The sequence below is a fragment of the Sus scrofa genome, chromosome 1 (genome assembly GCF_000003025.6).
Source record: "Sus scrofa isolate TJ Tabasco breed Duroc chromosome 1, Sscrofa11.1, whole genome shotgun sequence".
Taxonomy (NCBI): Eukaryota; Metazoa; Chordata; class Mammalia; order Artiodactyla; family Suidae; genus Sus; species Sus scrofa.
In genome coordinates this window covers 138,928-157,781 of record NC_010443.5, presented here as the reverse complement: position 1 = coordinate 157,781, position 18,854 = coordinate 138,928, and the positions used below count along the sequence as shown (strand labels likewise).

The following is an 18,854-nucleotide window of genomic DNA, read 5'->3' as shown; positions in this document are numbered from 1 at the left end:
AGGTTTTCCTCTTGACACTTGATGATACATACAGGTCAAGAAAGTCTTAGAGTTCCTGCTGCGTTGCACGAGGTTAAGGAGCTGGCATTGCCACAGCTGTGGCATAGGTTGCAGCTGCAGCTCAGGTTTGATCCGTGGCCCAGGAACTTCCATATGCCGCGAGTGTGGCCAAAAGATTTAAAAAATGTTTCGAAAAGTCCTGTCAGGCCTTAGAGGTTTCCGTGGGTGGTAAACAGCTATCTCCATGGCTCTGTGGTGAGAGCTCGTGCACCTGCTGAGGAGGTGCTGTCAGCGCACCAGCCTCTGGAGCCTCCGACATGCTGTGGATCAAGAGCGAGGGTTTTAAAACCTCAGTGCTGTTTTTCTCCATTTGTAGAAATAACTTGAAGCTTTGTCAAATAAATGTGTTACAGATACACATTTAAATCACAAGCCAATGGTTGAATTTTGCACTGACTGCTTTTTATAGCCACAGTCACTGTTTTGAGTGTATTAGGTAGGAGCAGTGTAACACTGCCATTGTGCAAGCATGAAATTAGACATCCTGGTCCATGTAGACTTTGGTATATTGAGATACCAGTGCATTCTGCTCCATTTGTATCTGAATGACTATGTTTGCTTACTATAAGTAGTTACGGAAGTTTATCCAACCAGAGTAAAGATTCAGTATGAATGCGATAGTCGGTTTTTTGTTTTCTTTTGGCCAGGGGTGCTCTATCAAACCGAATGCTCTAAGTAAATAAATTTTCACTTAAATTGAGCTTATGAGTTAAAACCTTCACAAGTAAATTTGAGACATAAGATGTATGCATATTAACTTGCAGAAGTGTCGCCTCTCATGTTCTGAGAGTGGACACAAGCCGGATAGTTTTATGGTTATTACCCTGGGAATAGGCAAGGAAAATAGTCATAAGATATCTCTGAAACCTGGTGATTGTATTATTTCCATATAGAAAGCACTCAGAAGTGCCGTGGCTTGGTGTGTAGGAGTGTCCTTATTCTCGTGTGTTTCTACTGTAGAAGCACACACAGGACCATCGCTTTGCTACTAGAGGGGCGTCCAGCAGCCTGTGCCCTGGGTCGGGTCCTCCCAGGCACCTCAGACAGTCTGCAGAGTGGTTATTCACAGAAGTGGCCTCCTTTCCTGCCCCTCTGCTCGGTCCTCCAGGGCTTCATCTCTCTGGATAAGTCCAAGGCTTTGCTGCCCATCAGTTCACACAAAAACCTTTGCCAAATGACGTTGTTTGGTTTGTTAAAACTGATGTGTTTCAGATGCATGTAGTTGATGACCTACAGACTAGATTGCTTGCTTAGATCTCTGGAATGTTCATTGGAACATCTCAGCTGCTCATGGGACTCTGGGTGAAGTGCAGGAGCTACCTTGCTCTTTGCTGGCCGGGTCTCAATCCCTGCAAGCTCAGTGAGTGAGTACCGACATGTGTGCCTGTGTGTGAGTGCGTGCGTGTGTGCACCTTTGCCTGTTTGTGTGTGCCTGTGCATGTGTGCTTGTGTGTGTGTGCACCTGTGCCTGTTTGTGTGTGCCTGTGCGTGTGTGCCTGCCTCTGTGTATGTGTGTGCCTGTGTGCTTCTGTGTGTCTCTGTGTGTATATGTGCCTGTGCATGTATATGTCTGTGTGTGTGTGCCCGCACATGTGTATGTCTGTGTGTGTGTGCATGTCTGTGCCTGTGTGCCTCTGTGTGTGTGTGTGTATGTGTGTGTGTTGGAGAGCAGAGCTCTCTTCCACACAGGGTAGTGTTAGCTACTCTTACTGTGCCAGTCTGCCTTCCAGTTCTGATCAAAATAGATTTCTTTTAGGGAGTTTCTGTTGTGGTGCAATGGAAAATAACCCAACTAGTATCCATGAGGATGCAGGTTCAATCCCTGGCCTCACTCAGTGGGTTGGGGATCTGGCGTTGCTGTGAGCCACAGTGTAGGTCGCAGACACAGCTAGGATCCCGGTTGCTGTGGCTGTGGTGTAGGGTGTAGGCTGGCAGCTGCAGCTCTGATTCTACCCCTAGCCTGGGAACCTCCATATGCAGCTGGTGTGGCCCTGAAAAGCAAAAATACATACGTACATACATATATATATATATATATTTCTTTTAGGCTGAATCTGCTAACAATTTTCTGTGTGTTTGGTGGGCTCGGCCCTTGCAGGTTATCGCAGCAGACTTCAAAACCACTTTGCTTGGTGACTTCCTAGCAGAAGAGACCTGATCTAAATAGTCCTGTAGAGAAATTCCCACCCAGGGTCCTTGCTTCAAATGAGGCTGGAAGATCCGTTAACTGGGAAGTTAGTCTCTGTGTGTGCCAGGGAGGAGCTGACATTCCACTGCACTTAGGAGCAGAAACAGCCTTATGAGCAAGGCCCTTAGGGAGCAGGATCAGAGGGTCTCCACGTTCTATGACATATTATCTGAGGCCTCAAAAGACAGTCGCCTCAGAATATGTTCCCTTCCACTAAAGACCCTCCAGTTCTGGAGAGAGCTGTGGGGATGTTAACACACAGATGGGCATTCACTACATCTTCCTTGACTAAATTATCGATTGAATTTAGGGTTAAAATTCTCTGATATCCAGAGATTTTTGAGGACATGGTTCTGGTGGTGTTCTATAATCTATTATATCATTAGGCCTTCTCAAGAACCAGTTTCTTTTATTATCAGTAAGTTATTCTTTTTTTCATTAGTACAAGTGATTTCCTGGGCTGTTTTGTGAAAAATGTTGAGTGATACTCAGACTTGACCTGCATCTGAATCACCTGGAGGCATGTTGAAATAGTTTGCTCCCGCGCCCAGAGTTTCTGATTTAGAGGGTCTGGAGAGGAACCCAGGAATTCTCATTTCTGCAGCTTCCCAGATGGCACTAGACTGTTGATCTGATAAAGGATAAAGCGAAAAGAAAAATAAAACCTGTCAATCTGTAAGTTGTTCACCAGCTTTTTCCCCGTACGTGTCACACCTTCGGGAGGCTGAGGATCCGTTCATTCCTGCCGTGGGCAGGCCCTGGTGCGTGTCGCGCTGGGTGCCCAGCCAGGCCCTGTGTAGCCCCTGCAGAGCCCGTGCCTTAAACTGTTCTCCACCCTTGAACAGCACAGGCTGGAAATGCTCGGGTCCACTTAGTGTTTCAGTAAATACAGTCTCTGTGTTTTCATTGTATGAATTGTGAATGTAAGTTTTTCCAGAAACCTTATGCAGGACTATAGCCTGGTAGGCAGTCTCAGTAGCTCTGAGGAAGCTGCCCCAGAGATGCTGGCTAAGCACACAAAGAGCAGACATCCCAAGTAAGTTCATGCTTTTAGTGCTTTCCTTTGTAAGGGAGGATGCAGGAATCTGGGTCCGTTAAACCCCTCCTGGAATAGACATCTTACATCTGAGGGGCCTCTGGTCCTGGTCTCCATCCTGAGCCCCTCTCGGTGCCCGTTGGGCAGCACAGCAGTGGCTGGGACCTGACCCTCTAGTCCAGGCCGGGGAGGGGTGAGCTCAGCGGGGAGAACGTGTGTTCAGTTGGAGAACCCCGTCTGTGGGGTGGAAGGAACTGGGGTTTGAGTCCCGATTCTGTCCACATGTCTTGGTTTCCTGCCCTTGTCCAAGTCGCTCATCAGTTCCTTTGTTTTCGAGCAGAGATAGCAGTACATGGATTTTCACCCATGGGGGCTCAGCAGCCCCTGCCCCTCTGCTTTCAGGGGTCATCTGTTGGGACCTTCTGTGTGGTGGTGAAGAAGCCACACGCCGGGGGTCCGCCTCCCCGCAGCCTGTCTCCTGCTCTTGGGTCCATGACTCCAGCCCATGCCTGCTGCAGCCTGAGTCGTCTTCCAGGCGGACCGTGCCCTTTCTGGGTTAGCCCGTGGGTTTCTTCCCATGGCCTCAGGGCGGAGACCCTCGCCAGTCACTGTACTTCCTCGCGGCCGCCTCCAGGTCACGCCCTCTGCTTCCTGCCCTTGGGGGCCTGCTCCTCTGTGGCACTGTCACTTGGAGGCACACTCCCCGAGGCAGACAGCCGGCCCTGCTTGTTCCCACTCATGGCTTCAGCACCCATCCTGATGGCCAGGGCGTGGTGCCCCCAAAGTCCACGTGGAATGCGTGGTTTGGACGTTTGGGTGCATGGGAGGGGCGGAAAGCAGGAAGGGTCTTAGCAGCTGCCCCTTGCTGCCTCCTCTCAGTCCCCAAAGAAACCTCCGTCATGGAGCAGAGCTCAGCCAGAGGCCCCGGGTCTCCCCTCTGTGAACAGCCCCTGGTGCCCCTGCCTCAGCGCGCGTGTGGCTCCTCCGCCTTCAGTGCTCTTCTGGGGAGACCCTCACAGCTCGTGTCGTGTCCTGCTTGCTCGACCTTCGCTCCCTCGCTTTTCCGAAACAGCAACGTTGATCTCCGTGTGGGCACCCGGAAGCAGACTTGGGCAGCGCAGGTGAGCGGGGGTGGCTCACAGTCTCCCCACGGAGTTCTTCCCCCCACCTGGCCCAGACGGAGGCCAGCAATGACTGACCCGGCGGTCCCTCACCTGCATATCTAGCCCGTCCCCCCCCCCCCCCCCCGTTCTGTCCCTGCTGGCAATGAATAGCAGGTCTCAAACACTGCCACTGCTAGTCTTCAGGGAATCCCAAGTTTACCGCTTCCACTTGGTTTCAAGGACTTTTTGGGTTTTTTGTGTTAAACTCTTACAGGTAAGCAGGTGAAACTCAGGGTAAATGCTTGCACTGTCTGTGCACTTTGAGGGGGAGTGGACCTCTCAGCCGTGCCATTAGGATGGGAGCAGAGTCTAACATAGGTTTTAACTGGGCAGTAGCATTGTAGACAACTTTTATTTTCTTTATGTTTTCTGTGTTTCTGTATTTTTATAATGCATGACTTTTTATAGTCAGAAAAATGTTTTTCAGCGTTTTAGTATTTAGTGCATTTGAAATAATTGAAATAATAGAATATTCATCACTTTCCTTAGGTCTGGGGTTGGCACACTCTTCTGGAGAGTCAGGTAGGGTATGTTTTAGGCTTCAGGGGCAAGAGAGTGTCCGGTGCAGCTGTTCCATCCTGCACTTAAAGTGCGAAGGGTCAGTACACACATGAACAAGAGTTTTCGGTGTGATGCAGGAAAATTTTATTCAGGGGCACTGAAGTGGGAACTTCATGCGGGTTTCTCCTGTTGTGAAATATCATTTATCTTTTGCTATTTTCAACCATTTAAAAATGTTAAAATTATTCTTAGTCTGTGGGTTGTGCAAGAACAGACAATGAGCAGAATTCCACCCAAGTTTGCCCAGTTTGCAGAACCGTGCAGAATGATTATTTTCCCGAATAGTATGTTTCTAAGAAGTAATAGCTGGCCCTGTGACTCTCTTTGAGTAATATCTCTACCTTAATAATTTCTGCCATAGTTTTTTGTTTTTGCCAATTATCTTCATTTTCCTTCTTCCAAGAGAATATAGTTTAATAAATAATGAAAAGTATATGGGGGGTAGGGGAGGAACACTTCAGCCAATTCAGAAACGCAAGCAACTTTTGCTGGGTTCTTTCACTTCTGATGGTGGGAAATACGCAGCTGAGAATATTAAATGACATTGTGAGAAGCGTAAGGAAAACGGGAAAAACTTCCTTTTTTGTCATTTAATTCTGATACCATTTGGTTAGCGATATTTTTTTCCATAGTAAGCACAGGACAGGTAGTTCCAGCTGTCCTCGTGCTTCCAGACGTGCTGCGGAGAATTGCGCCTGTGGCCCTGGCGGCCCAGGGCTGGCCTTCTGTGGGCGCGGGGAGCAGGCCTGCTGTCTCCCCCACTCTGCTGCCATTCATTGGGACTTAGGTAATGAGTGAGAGGTTTTCTTTTTCCTTGATTTAGTAATTTAAACGTCCATATAAAATGTAGAAATGTAACGCTGAAACTATTTTAGGGATTTCTGTTTGTTTAATGGTTCTAGGGATATGCTTCCCAAAGCCTGGGGCCCATAGGCGCCCTGCTGACCCCAGTGCAGACTCCCGGGCAGCTCAGCTAGCAAAGCAGAATGCTGCATGCAGAACCCAGGAAAATGTGTTTTTTTAAATCTCCGCATTTGGTTCTTTTGCACACTGAAGTGTGACAATCACTGGTCTAAGGAAATAACAGAGAGCAGACTGACAGACAGTAAGTCGGCGGTGTCTGGTGTTTCTGCAGAAGCTCGTGCAAAGAATAATGGCAAACGGGCTTTTGTTTTAACAGGGGGAACGCCTAGCTTGAAGCTACTGTGGCTAAGCCAGGAGCCAGGAGTGCAGGCCCGGCGCTTGGACACACTCCTGGCCTGTTTCGACCTGTCTTCCTCGAGGGAAGAGCTGCAGGCCGTTGGGAGCCCCTTTGAGGCCCTGTGCTGCCTCTTGATCTACCTCTTCGTGCAGGTAACCCCGCCCTGGTTGTCACTGCCTCGTCCCCGGCCCCAGCCCTTGCCTCTCTCGGGGTGCCGTGCCCTGGGTGTGGCCCAGCGTCTATTCCATAGACACCAGGCCTTTGGAGCGCACGATTCCAGTGAGGGGTCTGCTGGTGCACATTCGAGAAGCCCTTTCTGCTGCCGGACGCAGAGGTGGGCTCTGCACCCAAGGAGGAGAGGTCCGAGGCATCAGGGAGCTGCGGGAGCCCTGTGGCACGTGGCTCATGTGTGCCAAGCTTTTTGGATGGGGGTGTTCTCGTGTCCCTGTCTGGCTGGTTGTTGCTGGCGGTGGCTTTCTTGTCATGGTGAGAAGGTCCAGCACTGCAGCCTGGCTGACCTGGCGGGAGTGCCAGCTTTTCCTCGGTAGCCCTGTGCTTCTGGACTGATGACTTCAGCTTTCCTAGGTCACAGGCCTTCATTCATCTGGCAAATGTTTACTGAGCACTTGGCTTCGTTTTCCAGTCTGAGCAGGGGGTTACCTCCCTGAGGTACTGGGGATGCCTGTGTAGAAAGCACAAAGTGGAAGCCCGCCACTGCGGTTGTCACCGTCAACCCTCCTCACCTGCTGACCGAGGGCCGCGGCCACACACAGGGGTGTGGCACCACGTCCTCATTCATACGTCTGAGTGGTTTGCGTGTGATGCTTACAAAGACCACTGAAAAGACTCACCTTCTGCTAGTTTCCACATAAATGACGATACTGGCGCGTCTCAGCTGAGGAAAGGCTTACGTCCCTTCCACCTCCACTGCCCTCCCCTGGGTCTACTGTCCTTTGCTAGCAGATATCTATTTCTTGTTTCGTCTTTTCCGGCTGCACTCTCGGCATACAGAGGCTCCCAGGCCAGGGGTCCAATCAGAGCTGTAGCTGCCGGCCTACACCACAGCCACAGCAACGCAGGATCTGAGCCGCGTCTGTGACCTACACCACAGCTCACGGCAACACCGGATCCTTAACCCACTGAGCAAGGCCAGGGATCAAGCCCGCAACCTCATGGTTCCTAGTTGGATTCGTTAACCACTGCGCCATGATGGGAGTGCCCCAGGTGTCTGTTTCTCTAGCCATCTGACCTTCTCGTAAATTCTCCTGACCCCAGCATCTTGTCCCCGCTCATCTCTGAATGTGATGGGTCTTCTCTTGCTTTAGCATAACCGTTAAGTTTTTGTTTGCTTGGAATAGAAAATTATATTTCTGTTTTTCAGACCTGAATTCACCCTGAATTATTGATTGTCATTGAGAAACCCTTGCAGTAGAATCACATTTCAAGGGACTCGTGTATGGATTTTGTCCTTTCTCCCAGTCCTCTGCCATGTTACAGCTAGTTCTGCGTTTTACCTCTTGTACAAACGCACTGTGGTTAAATACTTCTCAGACATGTTACTGCTTTCTCGTTGGTCTCCATGCACCAGTTTAATTTTTAGTTTTGTCTTGAGTAGAACTTTCCTTTATTTGCACCAGCCTCAGCAAAGTATAAATTAATAAAGGATGGAAGGCTTATTTAATATTTAACAGTAAAAATACATTTCCTTAGTCTTAACTATTAAATATGCGTGTAACATCAGTTAATACTTTCTGTCCGTTGTTCATTAATCTGTAGGTGGCTGAGGTTGAGCCGCAGTGGGCACTGGGAAGTGGCAGACAACCAAAAGCTGAATGTTCTCATCAAGAAAAAGAAGTGTTTTTCTTCTCAGTACTGTGTGTGATGCCGGGAGTTAGCATTCCTGGGACTGCATTTTGCATTGTTTTTCCAGCAGGAGAGAGGGTTCTTGAGCCTGTTCACAGTCGCTCAGTCCAGCACTGCTTCCTTGTCCGCTGTGCAAATGACTGTCAGCCACACTCCCAACAGAAAAGACCCCAAAACAGAACAATTGCTTTACTTCACACACATTTGTATAAACCTGAAGCAAGACAAGCATCAAGAGGAAAATTTCTCCTTTTGCCTTCTTTCTGCTAGTAATTACCGTTTAAATCAAAATCTGCTTCATATAGGTCAGCATGAGATGGACTCAAGGTTGGTTTGACTTTAAAGGATGCGTTCAGTTTGAAACTTTTTAAACCAGAAAACAGCAAATGGACACATCAGTGTTGTCCTTTTGGTTAAAAGTTATTGTGTTGTTATTTACAGGGCTAACTATTCTCTCAGGATTAAGAAGGCTAAAAAGGTAAAATGTTAAAACTACTGTGCTTTTATATAATTAAGCCTGAAGTAGATGTTGGATGTGCAGTATGGGATGAATGCACACGTTCAGTGCCCTAAACCTGCAGGGGAGCAAAACCCTCTCATTTAATGCCACCTTCAAGTTAAAAGAACAGCACTTCCTAGTAGAGGCTTATCTGAGAACATTTTCTGGAAGGATGAGTTTGCATCATAGAAAATGTACATGTCTTTCATAATCTGCAGTAGAGCAAGTACTTTATAATAATCATATCTATTCTGTGAAACCCTAACTAAAAAAATCAGTGTTACTGAGAGTCTTGCCTTTGATGTTTTAGATTTGTTAACTACAAAGATGGTGGCAGAGCATGAAATAGGTTTACTGAAAAAATATGACTTGACATAATTACTCTTTTCTCAAAAGTCGGTCTTTTAAAATAGTCCCCTTTGGAATTCCCTGGTGGCCTAGTGGTTAAGGATCCAGCATTGTCTCTGCTGTGGCACATGTTTGATCCCTGGCCTGGGAACTTCTACATGCCATGAACACGCCCCCCCCCAAAAAAAATCAGATTCCTTTAAAAGTTGCTAATGGCAAGAAGTAGCACCAAGTATATGCAACAAACCTGTCTAAACAGAGCGAGATGAGGGTTTATGAACTTAAAATATACTGTGCTTGGTCTGTCTTCTTGGTTGTGAGGGCTGCACTTCTATAGATGTCTTGTTTTTCCTGAAGTCATTTATACAGAGGAGCGACTGCTTCGGAGTAAATATGGGCTCGGATGGTGACAGGACCAGCATAGATGAGCTTGGATCCAGCAGCACTCTGCGTCCCCCCACCCCCAGGAAGGGTGCAGCAGCTGTGGTCAGGGAAGCTGGAGTCCCCAGTGAACAGTCTTCCTTTTAGGGTGGGAGCAGTTTTTATCAGGAATAAGCCTATTAGCCATTTTTACCTTCTAGGAAGAATCGATATGGCTCACCTTAGGTTTGTTATTTTCCTGGTTTTTTTCCCTAAAATGTTTACTTGCCTTAGAATGCCTTCCCCCGCGACAGCAGTGGAATCATTTAGCAAGTGGTTGCCATCGCGCTTTTATTCACCGGCAGCACTTGGGGGCTGAGCCTCGCCATCCTGTGAGGAGTAGCAGAGGTGCTACCGTGGCCAGGGCTGGACTGGCACAGGCCTGGCGCTGTCTTTGCTCTCCGCCCCTTCCTCATTTCCATGGTCCGTCTCGTTCTCCAGGACTGTCTCTCCTTGCTTCTCGCTCACACTTTGGTTAGCCTTTCTGCTTCCACAAAGGATGTGGGGGGGACTCGTATTTTGGGAATCCCAATTTCCTTTAAACTGGGATCCGAGGACACAAGTTGGCCTCTGGGGCTGGCGAGGGCGGGTGTTTATCCCAGCTCTGATTTTGTGGCTCAGGCTCGCTGTGAGTCTTATCATCTGCAAACCCGTGAACTCTCAGCCCTGGAAATTTTTGTCAAAGAATGCTCCAAGATTCAGACTTGACCGTAGCTCAGAATTCCTCCAGCTGTTTGGAGCATTCTGCCTTCCTAGTGAGTAACCAGGCCCCTGGCCAGCTTGGCCCTGGGTGTCATGGAGGTTTTTACCCTGGGGACTGTGGACAGTGGTAGAAAAGACCCAGCTCACTGGTGTCTCTTCTGCCGTCCAGGGCCTGTGTGTGCGTGCCGGGGAGCACGTGTCAGTGTGCCTGTGTTTGGTCAGAGAGCTAGTCTTTCCGGGGCTGACGCTGCTCTCTCTCCCTTGCAGGTGGACACCCTTTGCCTGGAGGATCTGCACGCCTTCATTGCCCAGGCCCTGTGCCTCCAAGGAAAGCCCACTGTTCAGCTTGTGGACCTGGAGGTACCAACTGTCCCTTCTGGGGCTAGCCCGCCCAGGCAGAGGGGCAGCACACTGGCCAGCCTCTTTGAAAACTGGGTTGACGTTTCACGGAAAAGATGGGACGGGCTCTTCAGACAGGATGTTTTCATGATGCGGTGCTGTGGTGCACCCAGAGCCCTGCTAGGGTGGTGAAAGCCGAAGGGTGGGCCTGGCTGGATCACAGCGCGGCCTCCCTCCAGTCTGGGGAACCTGCAGTGCCTAAGCCTGTCTCCATGGGCTCGTAACCTGACGAGAACAGCTTATTTGCTCCTTTGTAAGCCTTACTAACTTTAGGAAAAGGTAGCTGTCTGTGCATTTTCCTGGTTGTTGGTAGTTTGGCCCATGCCCATGCTGTCCTGCGTGCTCTGTCCGTGGGCCCGGTCCCCCAGGACACAGTGTCCCCGCCGGCGGGCCCTCCCTCGTGTCATCCGCCAGCGCCTGGCCGGCCAGTTGTGCGGGAAAGAACGCTTGACGGCGGAGATGACGCTTCATCCTGACGTCCACATCCCGTGTTGTTTATTCAGACCCTGCCATTCATGAGTGTTTGCTCATTCCTTTAATTTCACAAAATGGCCCATTCACAGCTTAACGAGCAGCGCTTCTCTGTGGCCACGTGCTTTTGGAGCCGATAGTTATTTCCTATGGGAAACGGCAGGGCCCGGTCAGCTGTGATGGACACTTAAGACCTTCCTTGTAAACGTCTTTGGATAATGATCATGAGTTTTATCCTTAGCTTTCAGTTAATTGAATTAGTGTTTACTTGTCTTTCTAGTGAAAAAAAAAAAAAAGAATAAATTTCATTTATAAACCACCTTTTCATCTAATCTCAGAACTCGAACACACTGAGTTTAATTCACATACTGCTTCTCACAGCAGTCCAGTTAAACAGTGACATTGTGTTTGCAGTTTTGCTACATCATTTTCAAAACAAATTATTTTCAAAAGTGAATCTTGTGGGCATTCCCGTTGTGGCTCAGTGGAAATGAACCCAACTAGTATCCACAAGGATGTGGGTTTGATCCCTGACCCCATCAGTGGGTTAAGGATCCGGTGTTGCCATGAGCTGTGTTGTGGGTCACGGAGGCAGCTCCAGTTTGACCCTTAGCCTGGGAACTTCCATATGCAGCCCCAGTGTCCCTTTAAAAAGGAAAAGAGAAGTGAATCTTGAGTTCTTAATAGGTTAATACTAATTTTTTTATTGAGGTATAATTGACACACAACATTGTAGTAGTTTCATTTCAGTACTTGTGTATATTGAAAGTAATCACCACAGTAAGTCTATTTAAGGTCCATCACCACACATAGTTAGGGCATTTTTTTTTCTTGTGAAGAGAACTTTTAAGATTGAATGTCTTAGCAACTTTCAAATACGCAGCACGGAATTGCTATGTATATTACCTCATGACCGACTTCTTTTATAACCGGGAGTTTGTTCCTTTCTGACCCCTTGACCCGTTTGGCCCACCCCCACCTCTGCCTCTGGAAGCCCTCAGTCTGTGTTCTGTGTCTGTGAATTTTGTTTTTGTTTGTTTTATTTTAAGATTCCATTAGCAGTGATCCCGTGTGTCATCATTTGTCTCTGTCGGACTTGACTTAGCATCACACCCTCAATCCATGTTGTGGCAAAATAGCAAGATCTCATTCTTGTAATGACAGATGATGTTCCACTGAGTGTGTGTATCACAGTTTCTTTATCCATCCACCCATCAGTGGACACTTAGGTTGTTTTCAAGTCTTGGCTACTGTAATTAGTGCCTCAGTGAACATGGCATACAGATCTTCTCAAGATAGCGTTTTCATTTTTTTCAGATAAATACCCAGAAATAGAATTACTGGGTGATACAGTAGTTCTGTTTTGAAGTTTTAAGAACCTCCGTACTGTTTTCCAAAGCGGCTGCACTAGTTGACATGCCCACCAGCGGTGTAGGAGGGTGCCCTTTTCTCTACACCCTCTCCAACAGTTATTTCTTGTCTTGATGATGGCCGTTCTCACAGGCGTGAGGTGATCTTATTGTGGTTTTGATCTGCATTTCCCTGGTGATTAGTGGTATTAAGCATCTTTTCATGTGCCTGTTGGCCATCTGTATGTGTTCTTGGAAAAGTGTCTCTTTAGATCTTCTGCCACATTTTAAGTCAGATTGTTGGGCTTTTTGTTTAAGTTGTATGAGTTATTTACATATTTTGAATACTAATCCCTTGTCATATATATGATTTGCAAATAATGTCATTCAGTAGGTTGCCTTTTCATTTTGTTGGTGATTTCCTTTGCTGTGCAGAAGCTTTTTTTTTCCCCCTTTTTGTTGAGGTATAGTAGATGTACAGCATTTTATGAGTTACAGGTAAACAACAGTGATTCACAATTTTTAAAGCTTCCATTCCATTTATAGTTTTTATAGTTGTTACAAGACACTGATTTTATTCCCTGTGTTGTGCAATATATCCTTGTAGCTTATTTATTTTATACACCATAGTTTATATCTCTCAGTTTGCAGAAGCATTTTTTTTTTTTTTTTTTTTTTTTTGGTCTTTTTAGGGCTGTACCTGCGGTATGTGGAGGTTCCCAGGCTAGGGGTCGAATTGAAGCTACAACTGCCAGCCTACACCACAGCCACAGCAACATGGGATCCGAGCTGTGCCTGCGACCTACGTCACGGCAACGCTGGATCCGTAACCCACTGAGCGAGGCCAGGGATCAAACCCACAACCTTATGGTTCCTAGTCAGATTCGTTAACCACTGAGCCACAATGGGAACTCCTGCAGAAGCATTGTAATTTGATGCTTTCTCACTTGCTTATTTTTGTTTTGCTGCCTGTGCTTTTGGTGTCACATCCAAAAGTCACTGCTAAGACTGATGTCTGGGAACGTAATACCTGTTTTCTTCTAAGAGGTTTATGGTTTCTGCTCTTAGGTTCAAGTCTTTAATCCACCCGAGTTGATTTTTGTGTGTGGTGTAGATAGTGGTCCAGGCTCATTCTTTTGCATGTTGCTGTCCAGTTTTCCCAACACCACTTACTGAAGAAACTATCCTTTCCCTGTGGTCTATTGTTGGCTCCTTTGTTGTAAATTCTTTGACCATTTCTGCTTGGATTTTTTTTTCTGGGCTCTATTCTGCTCCACTGATCTGTATGTCTGTTTTTGTGCCAGTACTGTTTTCTTTACTGTAGCTTTGTAGTATGTTTTGAAATCAGGGCATGTGATGCCTCCAGCTCCTTTCTCAAGACTGCTTTGGCTATTTGGGGTCTTTTGTGGTTCCATATGCATTTTAGGATTGTTTTTCCCATTTCTGTGAAACATGCTTTGGGTGTTTTGATTGGGATTGCATTGAATCTGCAGATTGCCTTGGGTAGTATGGTCATTGTAACAATAGTAGTTCTTCCAATCCATGAGCATGGTGTGTCTTTTCATCTGTTTGTGTTGTCTTCAGTCTCTTTCATCAGTGTCTTATGGTTTTGTTGTACAACCCTCCCCCATCCTTGGTTAAATTTATTCTTAGTCATCTTTTTTTTTGATGCAGTTGTAAATGCGATTGTTTTCTTAATTTCTTTCTTACAGTTTGTTATCACTGTATAGAAACACAGCAGATTTCTGTGTGTCGATTTTGTATCCTGCTACCTTACTGAACACAGTTATTAGTTTCAAAAGTTTTTTGTTGGAGTCTTTAGGGTTTTCTACATAAAATGTCATGTGATCTGCAAATAGTGACAAATTCCTTCCCAATCTTGTAAGCTCTTTTTCTGCCTAATTGCTCTAAGACTTCCAGTACTACATTGAATAGAGGTGGAGAGAGTGGGCGTCCTTGTCTTGTTCCTGACCTTAGAGAAAGCCTTTCAACCATTCTCTCTTGAGTGTAAATAGCTGTTTGCTGTTCCTTTGCAAAAACAGTTGTAAAGCGTGAGTTTCGAGTTACTATTAGAGCAGCCCTACGTCTTAATACGAGTCTGCAGCCCCAGCCGCATGTCTTCCTTCTGGCCTCCTCTCCCGCCCACCTGCTCAGCACCCAGAGCCTGGGCCCTCACTGCTCTCCTCTTCCATCCCAGTGAAACCAAACAGCCAGGCAGAAGGAGAAAGGAACCCGGCTCCCTGCTGTCTCCTGCTGCGTCATGCAGATGGGAAGCTGAGGTGTTTAGGGCAGCAGACTGAGCTGGTGGTTGGGGTCGTGCAGGTGAGGGTAGGTTCTGATTCTGTCACTTGCTGCGTGACCTTGGACAGGTTCTCATGAAGGTACAGCAGAACCTAATGTGCCTCTTTCATATATCGAAGGGGACACCACCTTGCTTGCTACCAGGTTGGGGCGCGTGGCCATGGGGGTGTTGTCAGCCTGGGATGTGTGATCCCCCCCGCCTGGTTACTGGCAGAGCTGAAGCGGAATCAGGCTCCTGGTGCCCAGCAGTCTTCTGCGTCTGCCCTTTCTTGTGGGAAAGGACTGCGGGAGCATCACGGTTGATTACAACTACCACCCATCCAGACGCACTGGGCCCCTTCCCCTGGTGCTGGCGTTTCCAGCACAGAGGGGCCTGGGTAGCTGTCACTGGTCACTGGTTCTCTGAGTCCTGCGACTGGACGGCTTGTGCTCTCCCCACTTGATGCCAGAGCCACCATGGGAAGTGTTTCAAGGAGGATGATGGCTTTTAACCACCTCCACTCTGGCCCTGGAGGCAGAGTGCCCTGGGTTGTCTGTTCCTGGCTCCCCACTTGTTGGAGGAGAGGCTGGTCCCTCCCCAGGTCTTCCTCTGTTCTGACTGCTTAAGGAGCCCGTTAGCAGGAGCAACGGCCACGCAGCTGCTGCGCCTGGCCTTCCTGCTCACTGAGGCTTGTGGCAAGTTTTTTGAATGCCCTCTTAGTTTTTTACCCAATATTATTTTTCCTGTCTAAAAACTAACATACAGCTTTTAAATGGTACCTGTATTTACATGTTTGTTAAAAATCCGGGTGATTAATTTAGACGTGTGAAGATCATATCATTTATTTATTTATGTAATTTAACGGCTGCACCCAGGCACATGGACGTTCCTGGGCCAGGGATTGAATCCGAGCTTCAGCTGCGACCCGTGTAACCCATGGCGCTGGACAAGGGATCTAGCCTGCTTGTCTACAGTGACCTGAGCACTGCAGTCAGATTCCTAACCCACTGAGATGCAGCAGGAACTCCTCCCATATTTGAATATATACACACACGTTCACATACGGATGGGGAAGTCTGCTGTACATGGAGTCAAGGACTGCAGGCTCCGCATGATGCAGAGAAGGCAGTGACCGGGGACCCTGGCCTCCTGAGAGCTGAGGGCCTGGTGGGGCCGGGCCGCCCCTGTCAGTCAGGTTCCAGCTGTTGCTCTGTCCTCTCTGTCTGTGCTCGCTGGTCTTCCCGTCACGTCCTAGCCGTCCGTGTGTTCTGGAGGGTGTGGTCTGCACAGCTGTGTGAGAACACACGTGTCGGCATCAGGAGAAAGACACAGGAGCAGGGCTGGGAGGGCGCCTCTGTCGGCGGCAGACTGAATACAGTGCCTGGAAGCAGCTCTGAGGGGGCAGGTGGGTTCTCAGACCCTTCGCCCCGTAATTTCAGACAAGGCTGCCTAGGCCGGAGGGATAACCAGGTACCGTGTCACCAGGTATGTGTTGCTCTGGACACTCGCCCTGGGCCTCTCCTGTTCCTGCCCATTCAGGGGTGGGAGGAGCCCTGGGCCTCCAGGAATCCCGCCTCCTGACTGTCCTGTGAGCAGACCCTCCAGCTTGGCTCACCTGTGCCTGTCTAGGGTGTGAAAGGGGTGGACGTAGCTACCTTGTTCCCCACTACCCACCCAAAGCATAGTGTTTTGTTCGACTTGGGCAGGTGCCCAGAATACTGTATAAAGCTCATCTGTAAAACATGCTGTCACTGAGCCAAGCAGAGTGTGCCCCAGGCTGGCATCCACAGCCAGATCAAGTGCTCCCAGAGCCCCTGAGCTCCGCCCCAGGGTGTACTGCGCTGCAGATCTGCTCTCACTCTCTTTGGGGAAGAGCCAAGGGGCACTGTGGCTTTCTTTGCCCATCATTTATCTCTGCTGTATTGGGTCCCTGAAACCAGCAGAGCCTTAAACCGTCACCCACCCCCTGCTTGGACTCTGGCCTCCTCTCAGGGGGAGGTTCCCAACCGCTGGGACACAGGGCTCGCCTCCTCCGCCCCAGGGACTCAGGATCCCTGTCGGAGCCGCCTGAGGCTTGGCTCACAGAAGACGGCTACCACCTTTCCTGGCACTGCTGTGGCTCCTTGGAAAGTTCCAGGTCGTTTTCCCTGAAGGAATTAAAAGGAGAAGCATTATGAGTTAGTGGAAAGGAAATTCTGTTCTAAAATTTAAGCCAAACCACACTGGAAGGGAGTCTGCGTACGCATTACGTTTTGCTGCCCTGGCGAGGGCTTAGCCCATTTACTGGACATGAGACTCTGGGGCTTGTTGGCAGCTGGACCCTCTCGGCGCCTCTGGGGTGCCTGCTGGCCAGAGGGCCAGTGCCCAGCAAGCCTCAGCATTGAAGACAGTGTTGTCCTTGGAGTGGCGTGTGGGACCCAGGGCAGACCAGTCTCAGCCCCCTGCGTCTTGGGCTCAGACCCCAGAGCAGGTCGGCCGTGGGAAGGAGCCAAGGCGCTTTTCCCCCATGGGGTCCCCCGCTTCACACGGTCTCTCCGGCGGCCACGCAGCTCTGGAGTGGGTGCAAACACATCCCGGGTACATCCCAGAGTCGACGTCTTCCATTGAAAGATCTCTGCGTAATCCTGCCTGGGCTGGTGCATCTTCATGTCCCAAATCAATACTTTAAATTCCACGGAAAGAAATCAAAGTGCTTTGAGGACATCAGAATAAAGCCCTGAGGGTGACACTTTGCTGATTAAATCACTGGAGCAGCCACAGCAGCACAGGATCGTGTAAAAGAGATTTGGAAAAAATGCTTTCATTATTAGGCAACTCAAAGTTAGATGAACGAATGAACAGTAGAATTAGAGTCTTTTGAGAGTTTGAGAAGACTGTTTAAGTTGCTGTGTAAACACGTAATGAGGGCTCCCAGTCGGAGAAATGGGTCAGAGGCCTGGGTTCCGCGCTTTCTTCATCTTTATTCACTCTGCTGCGTCTACGACTTTCGGAGGCTTCTCCTGGGCAGAATATTGTTGAGAGACTTTGGGAAGGAAGAGAGGTTGGTGCAGGGACTTTATCTCAAGGCTTCAGGTGCCTGGAACCACGAGGCCAGTAAGGCCAGAGAGCCCAGCACCTGGGTGTGGCCGTGCAGCCTCAGTTTCATGGGTGTTGCCCGATGTCCCCTGTAGGTCACATATCACGTGGTCCAGAAGGTACGTCTGTGAGCAGGAGCGCTGCAAAGGACGCCCTGGAGGTGGCGGTGGAGGTGAGCCTGGGGCAGGAACAGGCCGCAGCGGCTGGTCGCGGTCCTCCCTCTGCGTCTCGCCCCGGTGTGCAGACAGGTTCGCTGGGCAGGGCTGGCAGGAGGGGTGGTGGCTCTGGTTAAGTAGGGCCACGCAGGTCAAGCGTCGGGAGGTCAGCCCCGCTGGCCTGGCCCAGAGTGGCGCACACCGGCCCGTGCACTGCAGGGTGAGGAGAAGCAGGCCAGGCCCAGCCTGCCACCCGCACAGCCGCGCCCGCTCCCTGACCCGTCCTCGGTGGACACCCGCCCGCCACAGCAGCAGAACTGAGTGGTTGCGAGAGGTGCCGCGTGGGCCATGTGGCACGAGGGGCTGTGCTGTGCCCTTCTGTCTCCAAACAGCTGGCCAGCAGGTCCTCCACGTGGACCTGAGCTGGTGGCCGGCCCACACCGAGCTCACAGCCAGAGGAGGGTTCCCCCGCCTGAGTTCCTGGCGATACTCAGAGCGGCTGGGCTTCACATCAGAGCGTCCAGGTCGGGCTTTTCGGCCTTCCTGTTTGCCCTCAGTCCTAAGCAGATGCTACCCGCCTCTCCGCTTCGTACTGCAGACATTCAAGTGTCAGGGCTCCCCCACTCCGACTTGAGCCTGGTCTCTACCTCTGGTCTCCCCTTTCCAGGCCACTCATACCCTAGTATAGACTAAAGATTTTGATGCTCAGAATGGGCACTTTTGCAAGTGGCCTGGCCTTCCTGGCCCTCCGACCTCTGTCTCCCAGTCCCTGTCCTCCAGTCCAGCGCCCGCAAAGTGGGCCTCCCCAGGCCCCAGCTTGCCATGCCCACCAAGACCCAGCCTCGCCGCCTCTTTCTTAAGCCCTTGCAAAGGTGACATCTCTCCAGGTTACCTGTGCTTGGCAGTTGCACAGGTGCCGGGTGACCCCGTTCCAGTGTTGCCAGGCCGCCCTCAGAGCTGTGTTCTTCCCTTGCTCCGCGGGGTCTCTCTTAATCTAACGCTGCTCTTTGTGCACATCCTCCTCACGTGCTTCCAGCCGGCCTGAAACGCCTTGGCCTGCACCACGGTTCAGGGCAACACCGG

General features: G+C 49.6%; 1 protein-coding gene across 9 annotated transcripts in view; it reads left to right on the top strand.

Annotated features, from left to right (window-relative positions):
- The window catches only part of FAM120B (family with sequence similarity 120B), a 65,641-nt gene that overhangs the window by 29,002 nt on the left and 17,785 nt on the right, over positions 1-18,854 (top strand). For 6 of the 9 annotated variants that reach the window (XM_021085513.1, XM_021085520.1, XM_021085516.1 and 3 more), the window contains 2 exons: positions 6,189-6,361; positions 10,309-10,401. In XM_021085513.1, coding sequence (XP_020941172.1) covers positions 6,189-6,361; positions 10,309-10,401 — 266 coding nt within the window. Of the gene's footprint in view, positions 1-4,163; positions 4,406-6,188; positions 6,362-10,308; positions 10,402-18,854 lie in introns of those variants that run through there. The other 3 variants (XM_021085507.1, XM_021085510.1, XM_021085519.1) reach the window with 2 other exon arrangements.